The sequence below is a fragment of the Otolemur garnettii genome, unplaced genomic scaffold (assembly GCF_000181295.1).
Source record: "Otolemur garnettii isolate 467f Iridium unplaced genomic scaffold, OtoGar3 scaffold00124, whole genome shotgun sequence".
Taxonomy (NCBI): Eukaryota; Metazoa; Chordata; class Mammalia; order Primates; family Galagidae; genus Otolemur; species Otolemur garnettii.
Window position 1 is genome coordinate 3,725,866 of NW_003852519.1, and position 17,352 is coordinate 3,743,217.

At 34.5% G+C, this 17,352-nt stretch overlaps 1 protein-coding gene across 1 annotated transcript in view; it reads right to left on the reverse strand.

The window, feature by feature from the left end:
- Positions 1–10,237: 10,237 nt before the first annotated feature.
- The window catches only part of RERG (RAS like estrogen regulated growth inhibitor), a 129,337-nt gene continuing 122,222 nt past the window's right edge, over positions 10,238–17,352 (reverse strand). The window contains exons 4-5 of the mRNA XM_003797792.3: positions 12,163–12,236; positions 10,238–10,753 (exon numbers count right to left, since the gene is read on the reverse strand). Coding sequence (XP_003797840.1) covers positions 10,346–10,753; positions 12,163–12,236 — 482 coding nt within the window. The 3' untranslated portion in view covers positions 10,238–10,345. The remainder of the gene's footprint in view (positions 10,754–12,162; positions 12,237–17,352) is intronic.

A 17,352-nucleotide genomic window follows, 5' to 3' on the forward strand; every position in this document is an offset into this window, starting at 1 on the left:
AGATGGAGAGATTGATAGAACAGAAGTTTTTATGACAATGTTTACAGGAACTCACAAATCATAAAGTGATACCAAGCAGTTCTCATCAGCCAGGTATGCTGGCTCATGCCTGTAACCCTAGCTCTCTGGGAGGACAAGGTGAGTGGATTGCCTGAGCTCAGGAGTTTGAGACCAGCCTTAGCAGGACTGAGACCTCATCTCTACTAAAAATAGAAAAACTAGCCAAGTGTTGTGGCAGACCACTATAGTCCCAGCTACTCAGGGGCAAGAGGATCACTTGAACCCAGGAGTTTGAGGTTGCCATGAGCTGTGGTGCCACAGCACCTAACCAGGGTGGTAGAGTGAAACCCTTCTCAAAAAAAAATAGAAATCCTCAAGTCCTCATTAAGAATTTCCCTGGATGACCATGAGGTTTTTATTCTTAAAAATACTCCTACATAAAATAAACCAAATTATTTTCTTTTCTCATAAAACACGTATAGCATAGATGGACACACATATATATACAAACAGCCTAAACTTAAAATGCCCCAAACACCCATTTTTTTTTTTTTTAGGAAAAAAAAATGCTTTTGGATTCTCAAGGGAATAAAATGAAATATTTTCTATTGACTGGACATGTTTCAGGCCAGGGAATGTGAAGAGGGAGAAAAATAAGGAGAATTTAAATAAAAATACTCTTTTAAAATATAATAGTGATACTTTATTAAGACTGGAAAAGACGCAAAATGTAAACCATGCCTAAGATGTTGGACATTTGTTTTAAGTAGAATTCAACAAGTCTTTGACTTGGCTTAAATACTCAAGTGAGAGAAATGTGTCCATTTCTAATTTCCACTATTGAAATATTATTTACAAATAATAATGAGCTTTTAATTTACAATCCGATCAGTTTTAACAGATGTATGTAGTTGTTTAACCACTACTACAATCATGACATAGGATATTTTCATTACCCCAGAGAGTTCCTTTGGGCCCCTCTGGTGTCTATTTTTTCCTGTTGTCTGCAGATTCTACTTTTACTATAGTTTTTCCTTTTTTAAAACTATGTATAAATAAAATCTTATGATATTTATGTAGTAACTTGGTTTGGCTTTTTTCACTTAGCATAAGCTTTGGTATTCATCCAGTAGTTTGTTCATTTTTTTATTAATAGTATTTCAGGGATGAAATGTGCCGTAATAGGTTTATTCCTTCACCCATGATGGAAAGTTAAGTTGTGGGCCAGTTTTTGGTAATTAGGAATAAAACTGCTGTAAATATTGAAGACAGGTCTTTACGTGAACATATTTTCACTTCTTTTGGAACAGATTTGAGAATAGGATTACTGAGCTGTATGTGAAATATATGTTTAATTTTATAATTCACTTCCAAACTTTTCCAATGTACCGTTCCATTTTACATTACTGTTGGCAGTGTATGAGAGTCCTAGAATGCAGGCATCTTCACTGACAGTTTCTCTGGTAATTGCCAGTCTTTTTGAATTTTAGGCATTCTATACTGATAATACATTGTTGTTTTAATTTGTGGCACCCTAATGTCTAATGATGTTGACTATCTTTTCATGTATTATTTTCCATTTGCCTTTTTAATGAGCTATCTATTCAAAACTTTTGCTCAATTTTTAAACTGGATTGTTATAGTATTGGGCTCTAAGAATTCTTTATGTAATCCACAAGTAAGTTCTTTGTAAGAACTTTGTACTTTATCCTAATCTTGCCTGCTGCTGCATGTTATTCATGTATTTTAAAATAATGCACTTTTGATTATGTTCTTTTGTTTTTCTTCTTTTCAAACATTGCTTGGCTATTTTAAATCCTTTGCCTTTCAGTATCAGGTTTAAAATTAACTTGTCAATTTCACAAAATAGCCTGCTGGGATTTTGATTGGGATTTTATTGAATGTGTAAATCAAATTGGAAAGAACTGACATCTTCACAATATTGAGTCTTCCAAACATGAACACAGTACATTTATCTGAATTTAGATCTTTAATTTCTATAGTGTAGGTAACACTTTACAGTTTTCAGGGTATAGGTCTTACATAGACTATGCAAAATTTATTCCTGATGTAACATGTTTATTGATGTTATTTTAAATATATTTAAAACATCATTGCAGAATTGTATGTTGCTAGTTAAGTTGTATAGATGGTTGTGCCATCAGCAAATGAAAATGACTTACTTCTCCATTCCCCTGACTTGTTGCACTGTCTAGAGCCTCCACTATCAGGTTGAATTGAAGTGGTTAGAGTATATACCCTTGTCTTGTTCCCTCTCTTAGAAGGAAGTTTTTGGTCTTTCACCCTTAAGAATGATGCAGAAATTTTGAAGATGTATTTTTTTGCAGTCAAGATCTTTTATTTCTAGTTTGCAGAGAGATATTTTGTTTTCTGAATTTTAAAATCATGAATTGGTATTAAATTGTATCAAATTATTTTTATGAATCAATTGGGATTATTACAAGGTTGTTATATATTAATCTGTTAAAATTGTGAGACACATTGATTTTTTAATGTTGAAAGTAACCTTGTGATTCCCAGATCAAAGATAAGTCCTTCTTGGTCATGATATGTTATCGTGTGTGTGTGTGTGTGTGTGTGTGAGAGAGAGAGAGAGAGAGAGAGAGAGAGAGTCTGTGTGTCTGTGTGTTTTGCAGGCAGAATGGGGACTGAAGACCCCATTCTTGGCAAAGGAAAACACACCCAGAAAAAGGGAAAAATAAAAAAGTTGAACAAGGCAGAACAAAGGAGAGTCTGCTAGTTTACCTTTAAGCCAGCTGCTGCTAAATTTTTTATTTGAGCAAGTTTCCTGCTTTTCCTAGAACTCTGGCCTGTTGGGGATACACTTTACAAACATCCCTGCTGGGTTTGTGCACACTCTGAAGAAAATAATGTCCACAGAAGATGCTGTGGCAAGGCCTGGCAAGATACAGTAACTAGGCCATTTCCCGTCCAGTACACAGTTAGAGAAAATACCCAGTGTGAAGATTTGTATTTGGCTGGGGAAGAGATCAAGGGAACAGCTCCAGCCCTAAATTAGGGGCAGGAGGGCTTATGTCCCTTATCCTGGAGGAAGACCTTCTGTGGTGGTGATGAGAGGAAAATTCCTCTTTCCCACTGATTCTTCAGAGGAAATTGATGCCAGTGGAGTTTTATTTCACAGTGAACTAGTGGGATGAACACTCCCTAAGAATCTGTGTGTGTGAATACAGACAGGAGGCTGCCCCCACACAAAGGTCAGATCCTGGATTTCTCAAGACTGCTCAGATCCTTAAGGTTAATGATTATAGGAACAATAGGAACTGACATGCTTGCTCAGAGAAACTGCTGGCATCATTGTTCCCTTCCTCAGCTTACCCATTGGGCTAATGAGCTAATAGTCTTCAATAAAAGCTGAGTGGAACTGACACTGGGGTCCATCGCCAGAACCCCACAAAAGGGCGGTGGTCCCCTGTGTTCCCACCTTTGAAAATTCTATTCTGTGTCTTGTCTCTTTCTTGTCATTTCTAACTTTATATTTCTTCAGTAGGTCACCGCCAGATCCACAGGTCTTAGAGGACTCTGTCCCTGGGTGGGACCCCAACATGTTTCATCTGCTAAAACTTTTTTTTTTTTTTTTGCAATTTTTGGCTAGGGCTGGATTTGAACTCACCACCTCTGACATATTGGGCCAGTGCTCTACTCCTTTGAGCCACAGACATCGCCCTCATCTGTTAAAACTTTGATAAGAATTTTTGTGCTTAGTTTCAAAAGGAACATTATTGTATAGTTTTCTTTCCTCATGATTGTTATTTTTCTGGTTTTGGTATCAGAGTAACCCTGGTATCAGTATAGTATGTTGATTTTGACATTGTTCAGTTTTTCTCTAAGCACAGCTTTAGCTGTATCCACAAATTTTGATATTTGATGTTTCCATTTTGATTCTGTTCAAAATATTTTCTAACTCTCAATTGATATCCTCTTTGATCCGTGAATTATTTCAAAGTGTGTTGTTTAATTTCCAGACATTTGTTTGTTTCCTAATGATCTTTTTGTTAACTGTTTTTACTTTAATTTTGTTAAAGTCAGAGAACATCCTGAAAATTCTTTTAACTTTACTGGAATTTACATATGGTCTTACATGGCCTAGCTTGATGAATATTATCTGTACACCTGAAAAGAAAATGTGTTCTGCTTCCCCACCCCACCCAGTGGACTGTTCAAGAAATGTCAGTGAGGTCAAGCTGGTTGTAGGGTTTTTATGTCTTCTAGAATCTTAGTGATTTTTCATCTATTTGTTCTATCAATTACTGAGGAATATCCAACTACAATTATATATTTGTCTATTTATCATTTCATTTCTATCAATTTTTTCCTTTATGTATTTTGAAGCTGTGTTATCAAGTGCATATATTTAGAATTATTGTGTGTTTTTGTATTGATCTCTTTATCTTTATGATAAATAAACAGATAACAAGATCTCTTCTTGTTCTTATCAATTTCCATAATATAAAATCTATCTTGTCCAAGGGTCACTCTAACTTTATTTTGTGTTTGTACCGTCTATATTTCAGATTGCTGTATTTTTAATCTATCTGCATCTTTTTATTTAATATGTTTTTTAAATTTAATGTGGATTTCTTATACACAGAATATAGGTGGTTCTTGTTTTATCTAATCGGAAAATTTATGATGTTTAAACCACTTACATTTAATATGTTTAATATATTTATAGATATAATTATTTTGCTTTTCTGTCCAGTTTTGTGTTCCTTTATTTATCTGTTACTGCATTTTTTTAAGAATAAGTATGTCAAAGACTATGTCAAGTAGTATGACTGAGTATTTGTTATTCAATCTTATATACACTGTTGGGTTATTAGCTATATCTCTTTATTTTAAGTTGTTGTGCTAAGATTTATAATATACTCACTTAACATTGGCTATCTTCAAATACTATTATGATAATTTACATATAGCTTCAGAAACTTAAAAATCTGTTCCTGCCCTTTCTTTGTGTTAATGTTATTATATATTTTACCTTTATATATGTTATGAACCGATCATACATTGTTCTCACAATTATCATTTACATGATAAAGAAATTTAAAATGCCTTTTGTATTTATACATACAGTTTTCAGTTCCAGTGTTATTCACTCTTTGTATAGATCTACATTTCTATCTGTATGTTTTCCTTCTGCCTAAAAAATATCCCTTATCCTTTCTGGTAGTATAGATCTGCTGGTGGTAAATTCTCCTAGATCGTTTATCATATGAGATAATGTTTATTTTTAAAGATACTGTCACTTGGAAAAGAATTGTAAGTTGGTATTTTTTTCTTTCAATAATTTAAATATGTTGCTTCAGTGTCTCCTGGCTTGCATAACCAAGTAAAGTTGGTTATCATTTGTGTCTTTGTTCCATTATACATAATGTGTCCTTTTCCTCCATTGTCTGCTTTTGTAATTTTCTCTTTATCACTGCTTTTCAGTAACTTGATCTTGATGTATCTTCATTTTTTTCTTTGCTTTTCATTTCTGGACATCTGTTGAGTTTCTTGGATTTGGGAGTTTATCATTTGGAATTTCTTTCAACTATTATTTGTCAAATTTCTTTTGTCCCACCATTACTGTCCTTTACTTCTGATAGTCTAATTATGTATATATATGTTACATTGCCTGGTTTTATTCTAGAGATCATTGAGGATGTGTTCATTTTTGCCTTTTTAGTTTTATTTCCTCTCTTTTCTTCACTTGGATAGTTTCTATTACTATGTCATTAAGTTGACTGGTTGATTCTTAAAGGTCTAATCTTATTTTAATACTACACCATGTATTACTATTTCAGATACTGTATTTTCCATCTCTAGAAATTACATTTGAGCCTTGTTTATATCTTTCATTTCTATCCTTACTATATTTATGTTTTGGTCTTCTTTCTTGAACATAAAGAATATATTTATTTTAAAAAGTAGCTGTTCCTCTCCCCCTTCCCATTTTCTTCAGCTATAATGGGGCTATAGCTTTCATATGAAAACTATAAATTAGTTTTATAGTAGGACTGAGTACATTGGGTACTTTTTCTTCCATTCTTGAGATACTTTGCTAAGAAGATTATGTTCCTGCTCCAGAATATGTTCCAGAAGGAGGTAAAATCTCCATCTTTCTTTAAGGCTGCATAATATTCCATGGTACACATATACCACAATTTATTGATCCATTCATGAATCGATGGACACTTGGGCTTACCACAATAACTAGGAAAGTTGAAACCAGTTTGGTTAAAAGTATGTTAACCACTTTGGTGAAAATATTTCAAATTGTATACAAAGCCAGCACACTGTACCCCATGGCTGCATTAATATACATAGCTATGATTTAAAGAAAAAGAAAAAAGTAGCTGTTTTAATTTCTTTGTTGGCTATGCTAATATCTGTCATTTTTTGGACTCTAATGATTGCGTTTTCTTCTATTAATGGGCTGTATTCTTCTCTCTCATTGTGTGAATAGTAATTTTGACCTTAAAAGTAAATCTTAAATTGATCAGAATCCAAGTAACTTGATTTTGTGCCAGCCATTTTAAGTTGTATCTTTTTGGAGGAAGGCTTTCATTATATACTTTTATATAATCTGTTGGGTTTTTCTAGTACAAAATCAAGTTACATAGACTCTGATGAATTTCAGATTTACTTTTAAGGTTTATCAGAGCAGATAGCATCCTTATCTAGGGCTAATTTAGACTCACAACAAACACAATGTTCTTCTAATGTCCTGCATAGTAACTAACAAGTTGTCCTTCTAAAGTGTTGTGTATTACTTGTATATCACAAGATCTTTTTAATGTGACTGTACAGAATACAGACTATTCCCAGCCTTCTGTATGGTTGCCCCAATTTTGACCTATAGCTTTTCCATGCTTCTTACTGCACTGTTGGGTAGTTTCCTGTCATCATGTAGTGGTAGTGATTCATACAGAGTCAAAGACTTCTGTAGATCTCTGGAGCTTTATCTCTGTGAAGTTCCCTTTTTCCAGCACTTCTATCCCACAGATGCTTATCAAGAATCTTCTTTAACTTTTTTTTTTTGTCTCTTCAACTCATTGTGTTTGGGTACTTTCTTGTATTGCTTCTTGGAATCTTCCACTTGGCAGTAAGCTGGTGCACTCATAGGGTTTATGGGCTTACATGATTTCTTACCCTTCTCTTGGGGACCAAAGCACATAATTTCTTGTTATTCAATGTCTGAAAACCATCATTTCATATATTTTATCTGCTTGTTTTTTGTTTGATATGTAAGTCCAGTCCCTGTTGGAACATCATGGCCAGATGAACAATATGTTTTCAACACTAAAAATAAAACCCCACTCCCACTCTTTACAAAGTGAATCTTGCATCATTGGAGTTTATAAAAATGAAGCTCAGCTTCCAAACAAGTCATATTAACTTGTTTATGACATTCATTTGTGGAGAAGTCTGAGGCATGAGAGAAATAACTAATTTATAGTTGTGCAATCTCATGTTCTTCTATAATTACTTGTTGGAACTTATACCACTGGTTCTGTGATTTTTTACAAGTCTGGGTTTTATTCAAATGTCTATGATAGTTGCTGGTATTGGTGACTGTGCCTTTAACTTCTGTAGTTTTTAACTCAAGAGCAGCACCCTTGTATTTCAGCATGTCTCCTTAACAGCTTGCTTTTAACAGGAATTGGCTGAACTATATTTCCAAGTATAGACATGAGAAAGTGAAGAAGGCTCTTATTCTGGAAGATAATAAGGTTTCAAAAAATATTTTTTTTTTCTGATTTGATTTCTTTCACATTGTCTAATTGGACCTTGCTGAAAATGAATCACAGCTAAGTTTATTGACTTATTACTTTAATAAATAGGCAGTTGCCTATAGAAATATGAATTTTTGATATTTTTCTTACCTTCTTCCTCTGTATTATTTTTTCTTTTTCTTTTATTGATTCTTTCCTTCTGTTGTCTTTCCCTTTTCCCCTAAATATGATATGTGGCCATCAAAAGCTCTTTTAATTACAACATTCTTCATCACCTTTCATGCTTCCATATTTTGGTTCCCTGATATTTCTTTTGCCTACATTATTTTTACCTTATTTCTTTCTTAGATAGCTATCAATATTCCTTAATGCTCAGGTCATACACTATCAAATAGAATAATTTGTGTCAAATTATGTGTCCAACATATATTTATACACACACACTCATGGAGGGATCCAACAAATATATACATATTTCAAGAAAGAAAAAGACTGTATTAAAATTGTAATACTCAAGTAACATTTGACTTCTGCAATTATAAGAGATATAAGACACAGTATACAAGATAACAAACATTATTGGTATTTATTGAGTATTACAATTTTAATACAGTTTTTCCCTTGTATATAGACTTTTTGGGTACCCTCTGTATAGTTTTAATGAGTGAATAAGAACATAAATGACACAAATCTTTCCTAAATTATCTGCTTTGGTGCTTTCATCCCTATAGCTCAAGGAGAAGGATTACATAGTGAATAATACTATGGGATCTCGAGTCTGACTCTTTGACTTTTGATGTTTAAATCCTGGTTCTAGCCACTAAATAGCAAACTTAGCTAAACTACTTCTTTGCTCTCAATGTCGTTATCTCTGAGATTGTGATCACAGTACTACTTTTATATAGAGTGATTATGAAGATTTGATAATACATAGCATGCATAAAATAGCACCTAAGCACTCCCCAAATAGTAGGTATTATTGTCAAGAGGGGCTAATTTTTAAATATAGTTGCCATTTCTTAAACTCTGCAATTCAGTTGTCCCCTTAAGTCTCTCCTCAAATTATGAACTTTGCATGTTATCACAAGAAAGACTGCCCAAATGTGACACAATGAGAAAACTATGCTTTTTATTATAGTCACTAAAATAAAATCAGTTACACCAAGTTGTCCAAATGTACTGGTGAATTAAAGCCTCCAAACTTACAAATTTTTATACATATATTTATAATGCATTTATAAATACATACATATGTAAAAGATACATATTTCTACTAAAATAAAGCGCCCAAATCTTGATATATGGGGGCATAACAGGGACAAAAAGAATCATAAAGTTTTATCAGTTATATACTGTACTTTTACAATACAATGATCTGTTTTATACCCATTTATTCAGATGTAATAAGCTTTAGTCACCTACATTTTTCCTGAATTCTCCTAAGTGAATTAATTTATCCAAAATATTAGAAAAAGTCATGTGGTTAACTTAATGAATGAATGGTAGTTTTTCTGACTGTGCCTGGTACAAAGTCTTTGCTCCCCAATAGAGGGGTAGTTAAACTCTTTTTCCAATTTATCTGGTTTATGGACTATTGTTTTTCTGCTAAGGTCATAGCCAGAGGGAGAAATGAATTAGACCTTTCTAAGTCTAAATCCTCTAGGAGCATTCAATAAAGTCAGGGTTTGATGAAACGTTTCTAGTACCTTTGCAGCACCCTGGGCTTAATAAGAAAAGACCTAGCAGGATTTTAATTCTGTGTCTTGCTGCTTCTAGTATAATTAAAATCTTGATTGAATCAAGGAATAAAAAGTAGGATGTATCGATTAATAGATCACTGAGATCATTCAACTCAAATTGAAATGAACTCTCCACTACAGTGAAAACATGCTTGAACTTGAGAACAAAAGAAAAACGAGATGGTATAAGATAATTCAGAAAATCTTCCCTTTGGGGGCACTTAATATTCCATATAAATGTCATGATGGTTTTTTGTTATTTTTCAAAAGATGTCATTAAGATATGAATGCACTTAATTCCACTGAACTCATATTACAAATTTTATGTTATATGTGTATCATTGGACCACAAGAAAATTATGTTATGGGGGGGAGAGAAAATCCTCACTTCACATGAGAACTAGATTTCTATTCCCTGTTCAACTATCCTTCCTGAGATTTTGCCAATTTTTTTGCTATTGTAGACTCTTAAGACAATTTTTGGTAGTTTCTGACAAGAAATGTGAGTTTTAAAAATGCCTTCAGAAAGACTTTTTAAACTTAGTAGGAACCCAGCCATTTCAGACTCTCTGGTGATGATTACATGTTCTAACTACAGTGGAGTAGATCTTATTCAAGCAGGAAAGAGAGCAGGTGTCAGCACTGAAATTGCATAAAACATTCTAAAGCTTCCCAATACACGGGGAACTGAGAACAATGGGAAGCCCAGATATTTCCCAGAGTCAGAACAAGGAAAGAAATATTTTATTTTATTTTTGACAGAGAGAGAGAGAGAAAAAAAAGGGCAAGGAAGTGTTTCCAATTTCCTGGCCCATCTGAGAGGGGCCTGCGCAGAAACCAAGCTGCCTAACTACTGATCTTGGTGAGCATCTTGTTAATGGCTTGCTTGACGTGGGTGGTGGAGCTGCGTCGCCTGGTCTTGCCCTGCACCATCCGCCTCCGCCGCACCTCTCGACACAACTCGTAGAATATCTCTGTGATGTTCCCTTCTCCTGTGCAGGCAGAACATTCGTAGAAGGCACAAGCCAATTCTGTGGCCAGCTTCTCCCCTTCCTCCGTACTAACCTGCCTGGAGTGGTCCAAGTCAGCTTTGTTTCCAACCAAGATTAGAGTCACATTTTTCGGCTTTTTGATCTCATCTAGGACGTTTTTAAGTGGAAGCACTTCCTCGAAACTCCCTCTGTCGGTAATGTCATAGACCAGCACAAAACCTTCCCCCCACCGCATGTGGCCTTCCCTCTGAATGGTGTCTTCCTGTTGGCAAAGAAAAATGGCAGTCAGGAGAGCGGGAAGTAATTGGGATGTATAGGTTCTGCTCGCTGCTGAGGCTAGCAGGAAACCCTTTCTATTCCTTAGATCCACCGTCTTGAAGAGGTCTTGCTAGTTTGCATGTACAAGCTTACTTTCTCAGTCAGTGTGAAAGAGAAGCATTACTTGTACCCAGATACTTAAGGGAACTGAAAATTTTCGAACTTCAGAGACTTCTACTTTCTGCTTTTAACTTTTTCCTGACACGTCATCAAATCCGTGATCACAAAACATTAAAGAAATTATAATCTGAATTGAGCGTATCATCTTTGTGAGACTTTTCATCACAATTAAGAAATTGACCTCTGGCAGGTAGTCCTTACTTGCCCTGCTCTTTAGGTATGGGAATGACAGCCAAACTTTAACAAGTTGCCTTTTAGGTTTATTTATTTGGTTTGTTTTAATTTCTCTATCTTCAGATTAGACAGCCCAAAGGGGCAGAAAAACAGTGGTAGATTGCATAGAGTCCAATTTTAAAGTAAGGATGTTGGCGTTTTCTTCCTATCCCGATACCTCAAGAATGGTATGTAGTATTAATGATGACAGCAACTCATAGGAAGTCATCCTCAAAGGAACCCCTAGGAAGATGGCATGCATGATTTGAGAAAGCATTGCCTCCAGAGGTTCAAATGACTTACTCTGGAGGCGGGTACTTTCCTGCTGTCTCTCTTCAGAAGCAGTGCTCCATGAAGGTCAGAGAACAAGGAAGTGGGGATGAGATGGAAAAGGATATAATTCATTTTAAGAACACTTCTTAGATTACACCCTTTAATTCAGGTCTTCTTGGGGTCACAGGTCATTGATTTAGCACCACAGAAACTTTCACTTTCCTAACTGTCATTCCAGTGGTCATTTCTATATGTGGAAAACTGACCTCAAAGCAAATCTACAAAGCAAGTATTATAGGAGCGATTCCTAAAATATTTTAGAACAAACAAATAATACATTCATATTGCTCTCCTAAAAATTGACCTTACACACAAGCATCTAAGAGGCTCTGAAGATTCTTTCAGTAAAGACACCTGTTTAACTTTGAACATTTCAAAACACACTTGACCATAAAAACCTATTAATATTTCACTATACCACAAAATATAAGGGAGAAATTTTAACCTAGATGATATATGAATACTACAGTATTTCCAAAACCCTCTTGAAGCACTCACTAGGCAGTTTGCCTCGGGACGAATACATACACTCCTCCAAATACGTTAATATAAAAAATGGCTAGGTGAGTAGAGAAAAAAGTTTTTAGGCATGCAAAAGTTGAAAGAAAGTGACTTAATTTTGTTCATATTATGTATGTCTCATGTTTATGTGATGCAGAAAATATTTTAGCTGAACTCCTTATTCACCTGACCAGCAGTATCTAGTATCTCCATGGAAACAGCTTCATCGTCGATGGTTGCTTGGTGTCGATAGGTTGATTCTGAAGGAATGAGCAAAGAAGACAAAAAAGTAAATAAATAGAAGATTTAATTTGATCCTTACAAGTAGAAATTGGGCATGGGAGAAGTATTAATATGTCTGTTTTTATAGCAGAAGGGACTGTGTAGTCTAGGAAAGAGAGGATGGATGGGCAAGAATGTGGGCTCTCTGTTCACACAGAACTCTTAGAATTAACAAGTTCTAATTTGGGAGTCATGAACTTTCTGAGTACAGGATAAGGGAGATCTCTCTGCCTTTTGCTTCTTTATCTTTTCCCCTTAAGACTCCATCTTATTTTCCTGTGAGGCCGGCTGCCTGGTGTTCTTTTCCTTCTAAATTGAGGCTTCCAGAATCTAAAGCAAAAAAAGTAGTCCCCCAAAGTGCATTCTCTCTCTATGCTCCTAAAAATCCAGTTTCTGGAATTCAAAGCTCCTAATAAGATAACAGGCCAACAAGAGAGACTGATTTCCTTCCAAGCCTCAATCCTGGAAATGTTTTACAAACATCAGAGGGTAGGAATAAAACAAATGATGTGAAACTATGGGAAACTCTTGGGGACAGTGAAAGCTGGTTGGACTCCAGTGTTTAGGGGTTGGCGAGGAACTATAACCCAAAGCAGAGATAGCGGGGAAACATGAAGGGGAGATGGAACGTGCAGAGTCCTCTCACTCCTCTTGCCTCTTCCGAGCAGAAAAATGGCAGCTACTTAGTGCCTTGGGAAGTAGCAGGGTAGTCCCCACGCCACGTGGGGGTGAGGAGAAGTGAACAGATGCAAGAAGACCAGGCAGCCCTGGGTACACCCCCTCACGACATGAAATAGAAACTGGAGGCCAAAAACAAGTGCCAACAGGTGCTACTCCGTATGAAAACTGAACAATTGAATGAAAGAATTCAATGAGTGGTTGATTGAGCTGATGAGGGTCAGGTGAGGAACTTTTTCCTACAAGTATCAGTAAATGAAAAAAAAAGAAGAAAAATGTTAAAGTAAAATTTAATAAGAGGTATAGATAATAGAATTAGAAATGCTGTTATTCTTTATAAAGCATTAATGAAAGAATGAAATAGAGAAAAGAGTGGAAACATTTGAGGTTGTAATGACTGAGAATTTCGTTGGATGAAAGACACTGGAATAAAACTTATGATCAAAAGAACTAATAGGAGACATGAAGAAAAAAGTCTCTTATCTATACCCACTGCAGTGAAATTTAAGGATGGCGACAAAAATAAGTCTAATGGGATTTAGAGCAAAAAAAGGCACATCATTTACAAAAAGACAAGTCTCAAATTGACGCTGCACTTCTTGATATTGAAACTGAATTCAAGATGTCCGTGGTGCCAAACAAAAACAAACTATAAAAAAGGAACCCAGAATTGCAATGCTAGATGACTTCAGCATATCAGGATAATGATAAAGGAAAAAAAAACACCACCGGCAGGTTTGAGTGAACCAACGTATTCATCTTATCTTAGAAGATGATGTAATAAAAAAGAAAGACCTGAGAAAGTGAGCTAAGTTTTCAATGCAAGAAAAGAGAAGAGGAGAAACAGATAAGTTCAAGAAGACATAGGTGAGAAATAAAAGACAAAAACATCATGAAAAAAATCAAAGCATAGTGCTTGAAAAGATTTAAAAAGGGAAGGTAAAGATTCGACAGTACTGACTAGTAAATCAAGAAAGAGAAGATACAATCAAATAAATTACGGCATAAAAAGGGTAATTGCATTCTGCTGACATAAAAATAAAATCATATTATGAACTTTTGGCAACAATTTTAAACCCTGGTAAGTAATTCTAGGAGAAAAATGCACAGATTGGTGCAACAAGAACTAGAGCCCTTGATTGGGTCAATAGCCGTTAAATAAATCCAAATGCTGATTGTAGGTCTCTCTCCACAATAAAAAGCAATTACACCACAGCAGCTTTATAGAAGATTTCTTTCAAATATTAAACAAGTTGTTCCAGAAAATTTAAAAAGTATGCTCTCCCCTTCCCCCATGCCCCACCATGTCATTAATTGTCCTCATATCAAAGTTGCATACATAGGAGGGAGGGAGGGGGTGAGGGTAAGGACAAGAGAAAAAAAAAAGAAAATAGTGACTAATTCTCACATAAATTGGATTCAATTTTGACTAAAGTACATCACTTAAACATTAATTTTTACTTGTTAATATGTTGTTTAGGATACAGGATACTGCATCTTCATTTAAAAGTGAATTATGTTTGTAATTTCCCCTTTATAATAATATATTTTTTCCAATTTTAATATCAGGTGTATCCAGATTAAGCAGAATGATTTTGAAGTATTTCTTCTTTTTCTATTGTCTATAAGATTTGGCATGATCTGTTTTTTGAAATTATCTTTAATTTTTATTTATAAATATTGTCTATTTTTTGAGACTTTGGAAAAAATAATTGGAAGAAGTTAACTGATGACTCCATACTGAACCTCAGAATCAAAGCATTCTATAATAGACATACTCTTATTTGACAATGGGAATGTTACTTTCTTTGCGTTACTATTATTGTTGTTATTGCTTAATACTTTGTTGCAGCAAGTGTCTGATTTCTTTTCTGAATGTATTTATCTCCATCATGCTTTACAAGGTTTTTGTTTCTAGTCCTTATCTTAAACATTGTTATCGTTGTTAAATTTCAAGACTTTTTAGTTTTGTGAAGTAAAAAAGTAGAAACCTAATAAACACATGTATATGTAAAAATAAAAAAAAAGAAAAAAAAAGAAAATTGAAAAAGTATTGCTACTCAATTCCCTTTATGGAGAATTATCCTAACTCCAATAACAACTACTACAAGAGTAATAAGAAGAAAATAAAAAAAGAAAAAAGTTATAAGCTCGTTCTGTATTTAAACATGGATTCAAAAATTCTAGATAAAAGATGATCCAGTTGAATCAACAGTAAGAAGTACATTATGATTACGCAGTTTATTTCAGAAATGTAAATAGCATTTAAATTCTATTGATTGTACTGAACACCTTAACCAACTAAGGGAGAAAAGCACATAAATACTTCAATACATGGAGAAAATATTTTTTAATAGCTTGCTACCTATCTATGCTTTTTAAAAAAGTGTTTAGAACCGAGAATGGAAGAGATTCCTTAACATGATAACCCCCTACAGGATACATCAAATGTATGGAGACATTTAAGACAAATTGCCTTTCAATACAAAAACAAGAAAAATATATACTACATAAAAATATAATCCAACATGGATGGCAAACTCCAGAGCATACAATAAGACAGACAAAAATAAATAAGAGATCGAAGACTAGGAAAGGAAGTTAACCATGATCAAGATTATGGAATTAAAGGTCAATACATCATCACTAGGCTTGTTCTTTGTAAGCAAACACCACCTAGGAAGTGTAAGAGAAAACACAAACTACTTTCAATAGCAGCAAAAGAAAAAATATTATCTAGGCAATAGAAAAGGAACAAAATGTCCAGTAGAAATGATTACGCAAGAACATAAAGACTTGAATAAATGAAATTTCCAAAAAAAAGGCAATAATTTTCAGAAGACATCAATTTCCCCCCAAATTAATCTTGACTTTAGTACAATTCAAATTAAAAGTCTAGTTAGACTTTTTGAGGAGCTCCACAAACGCATCTAAAATGCCATGATACAAAGTATATAATACACTGCCTTGTCAAACAGTGTGTGCTAATATCAGAATGGGAAAATTTACCAAGGCCTTAAAAACAGACTCATGTTTATGTAGGAAGTTGGCATATCATTGATGGGGCACCACGAACAACTTGGGGAAAGAGTAAATTGTTCAGTCAATGGTACTGGGATTAGAATCAGTAAGGGAAAATGCATTATTAAATAGACGAAATAAAGTTAGACCTCTATGACATACATTTTAAAAAATCCAATTAGATTAAAGACTTAAATTCTCCTAGACTTAAAAAGTAAAACTTAAAAAAAGTAAGAAAATATAAAAACTCATGCAGAAAAAAAGTGAGAGTAAAAATAAACAGATCAACATTAAAATGAAGTATTTTTGTGTGATATAAAATAAGTTAAAGACTATATTTGTAACATTATAAACTAAAATTATTCATATCTGAATTATAAAGGAACGATTAGAAATTCATAAAAAAGAAGAAGAGTAAACAGAAAAGAAATGCAAGCAAAGTATACAGAAGGGAAACACAAAGAGGAAGCCCAAATAGCTAAAACGTAAGTAAAATGATGCTCTACCTGGCTGCCTGCCAGAGAGGAGCTTGTAAAATTATTTTATGAGCATAATATTGGCAAAAATAAGAAAGTTAGATAAATATAATGCCAGACTAGTTTAGGAGGAGTTTCCCCATACCAGCCGTGGGGGTAGACTGATGTGGCATTTTGGAGGGCAACCCACTATTATTCAATGTGTATACGCCCTAAGGATCTCAGAAACATCAGCATCACCTAGGAACTTGTGAGAAATGCAAATTCTCAGACCCTACGAGGATTATTAACCAAGGATTATTAGTCTGAGTTCTAACATGCCTTTTAGGGGATTATAATGCATACAAAAAAAAATTGAGAACAACTGATTTAAAAGAATGATTTCGACAGTGCTGTTAGTAGTGGTTCATCTTAGAGACAACTAAGGTGTTTATCACCAAAATGATAAATGTGGGATTGGCGTCCATGGCTCAGTGGTTAGGGAGCCAGCCACATACACTGGGGCTGGCAGGTTCAAACCTGGCCGGGGCCTGCTAAACAACAACGACAACTACAACAAAAAATAGTCAGGCATTGTGGCAGACACCGGTAGTCATAGCTACTTGGGAGGCTGAGGCAAGTGAATCGCATAAGCACAGAGTTAGAGGTTGCTGTGAGCTGTGACACCCCCGCACCCTACCAAGGGCAACAAAATGAGACTCTGTCTCAAAATAAATAAATAAAGAGGATAAATGTGGCTTGCTAAGGTATACTATGTAAGAAACTAGAATTATACGCTGCAACATAACTGGATCTTTGAATACATCATTCAGTTGGTTGAATGTAGATATATAACACAATAACATTTATATAAATTTAAAATATATACATCACAGAAAAATACTTTTCTTCTATATATGTATATAGCTAGCACATATAT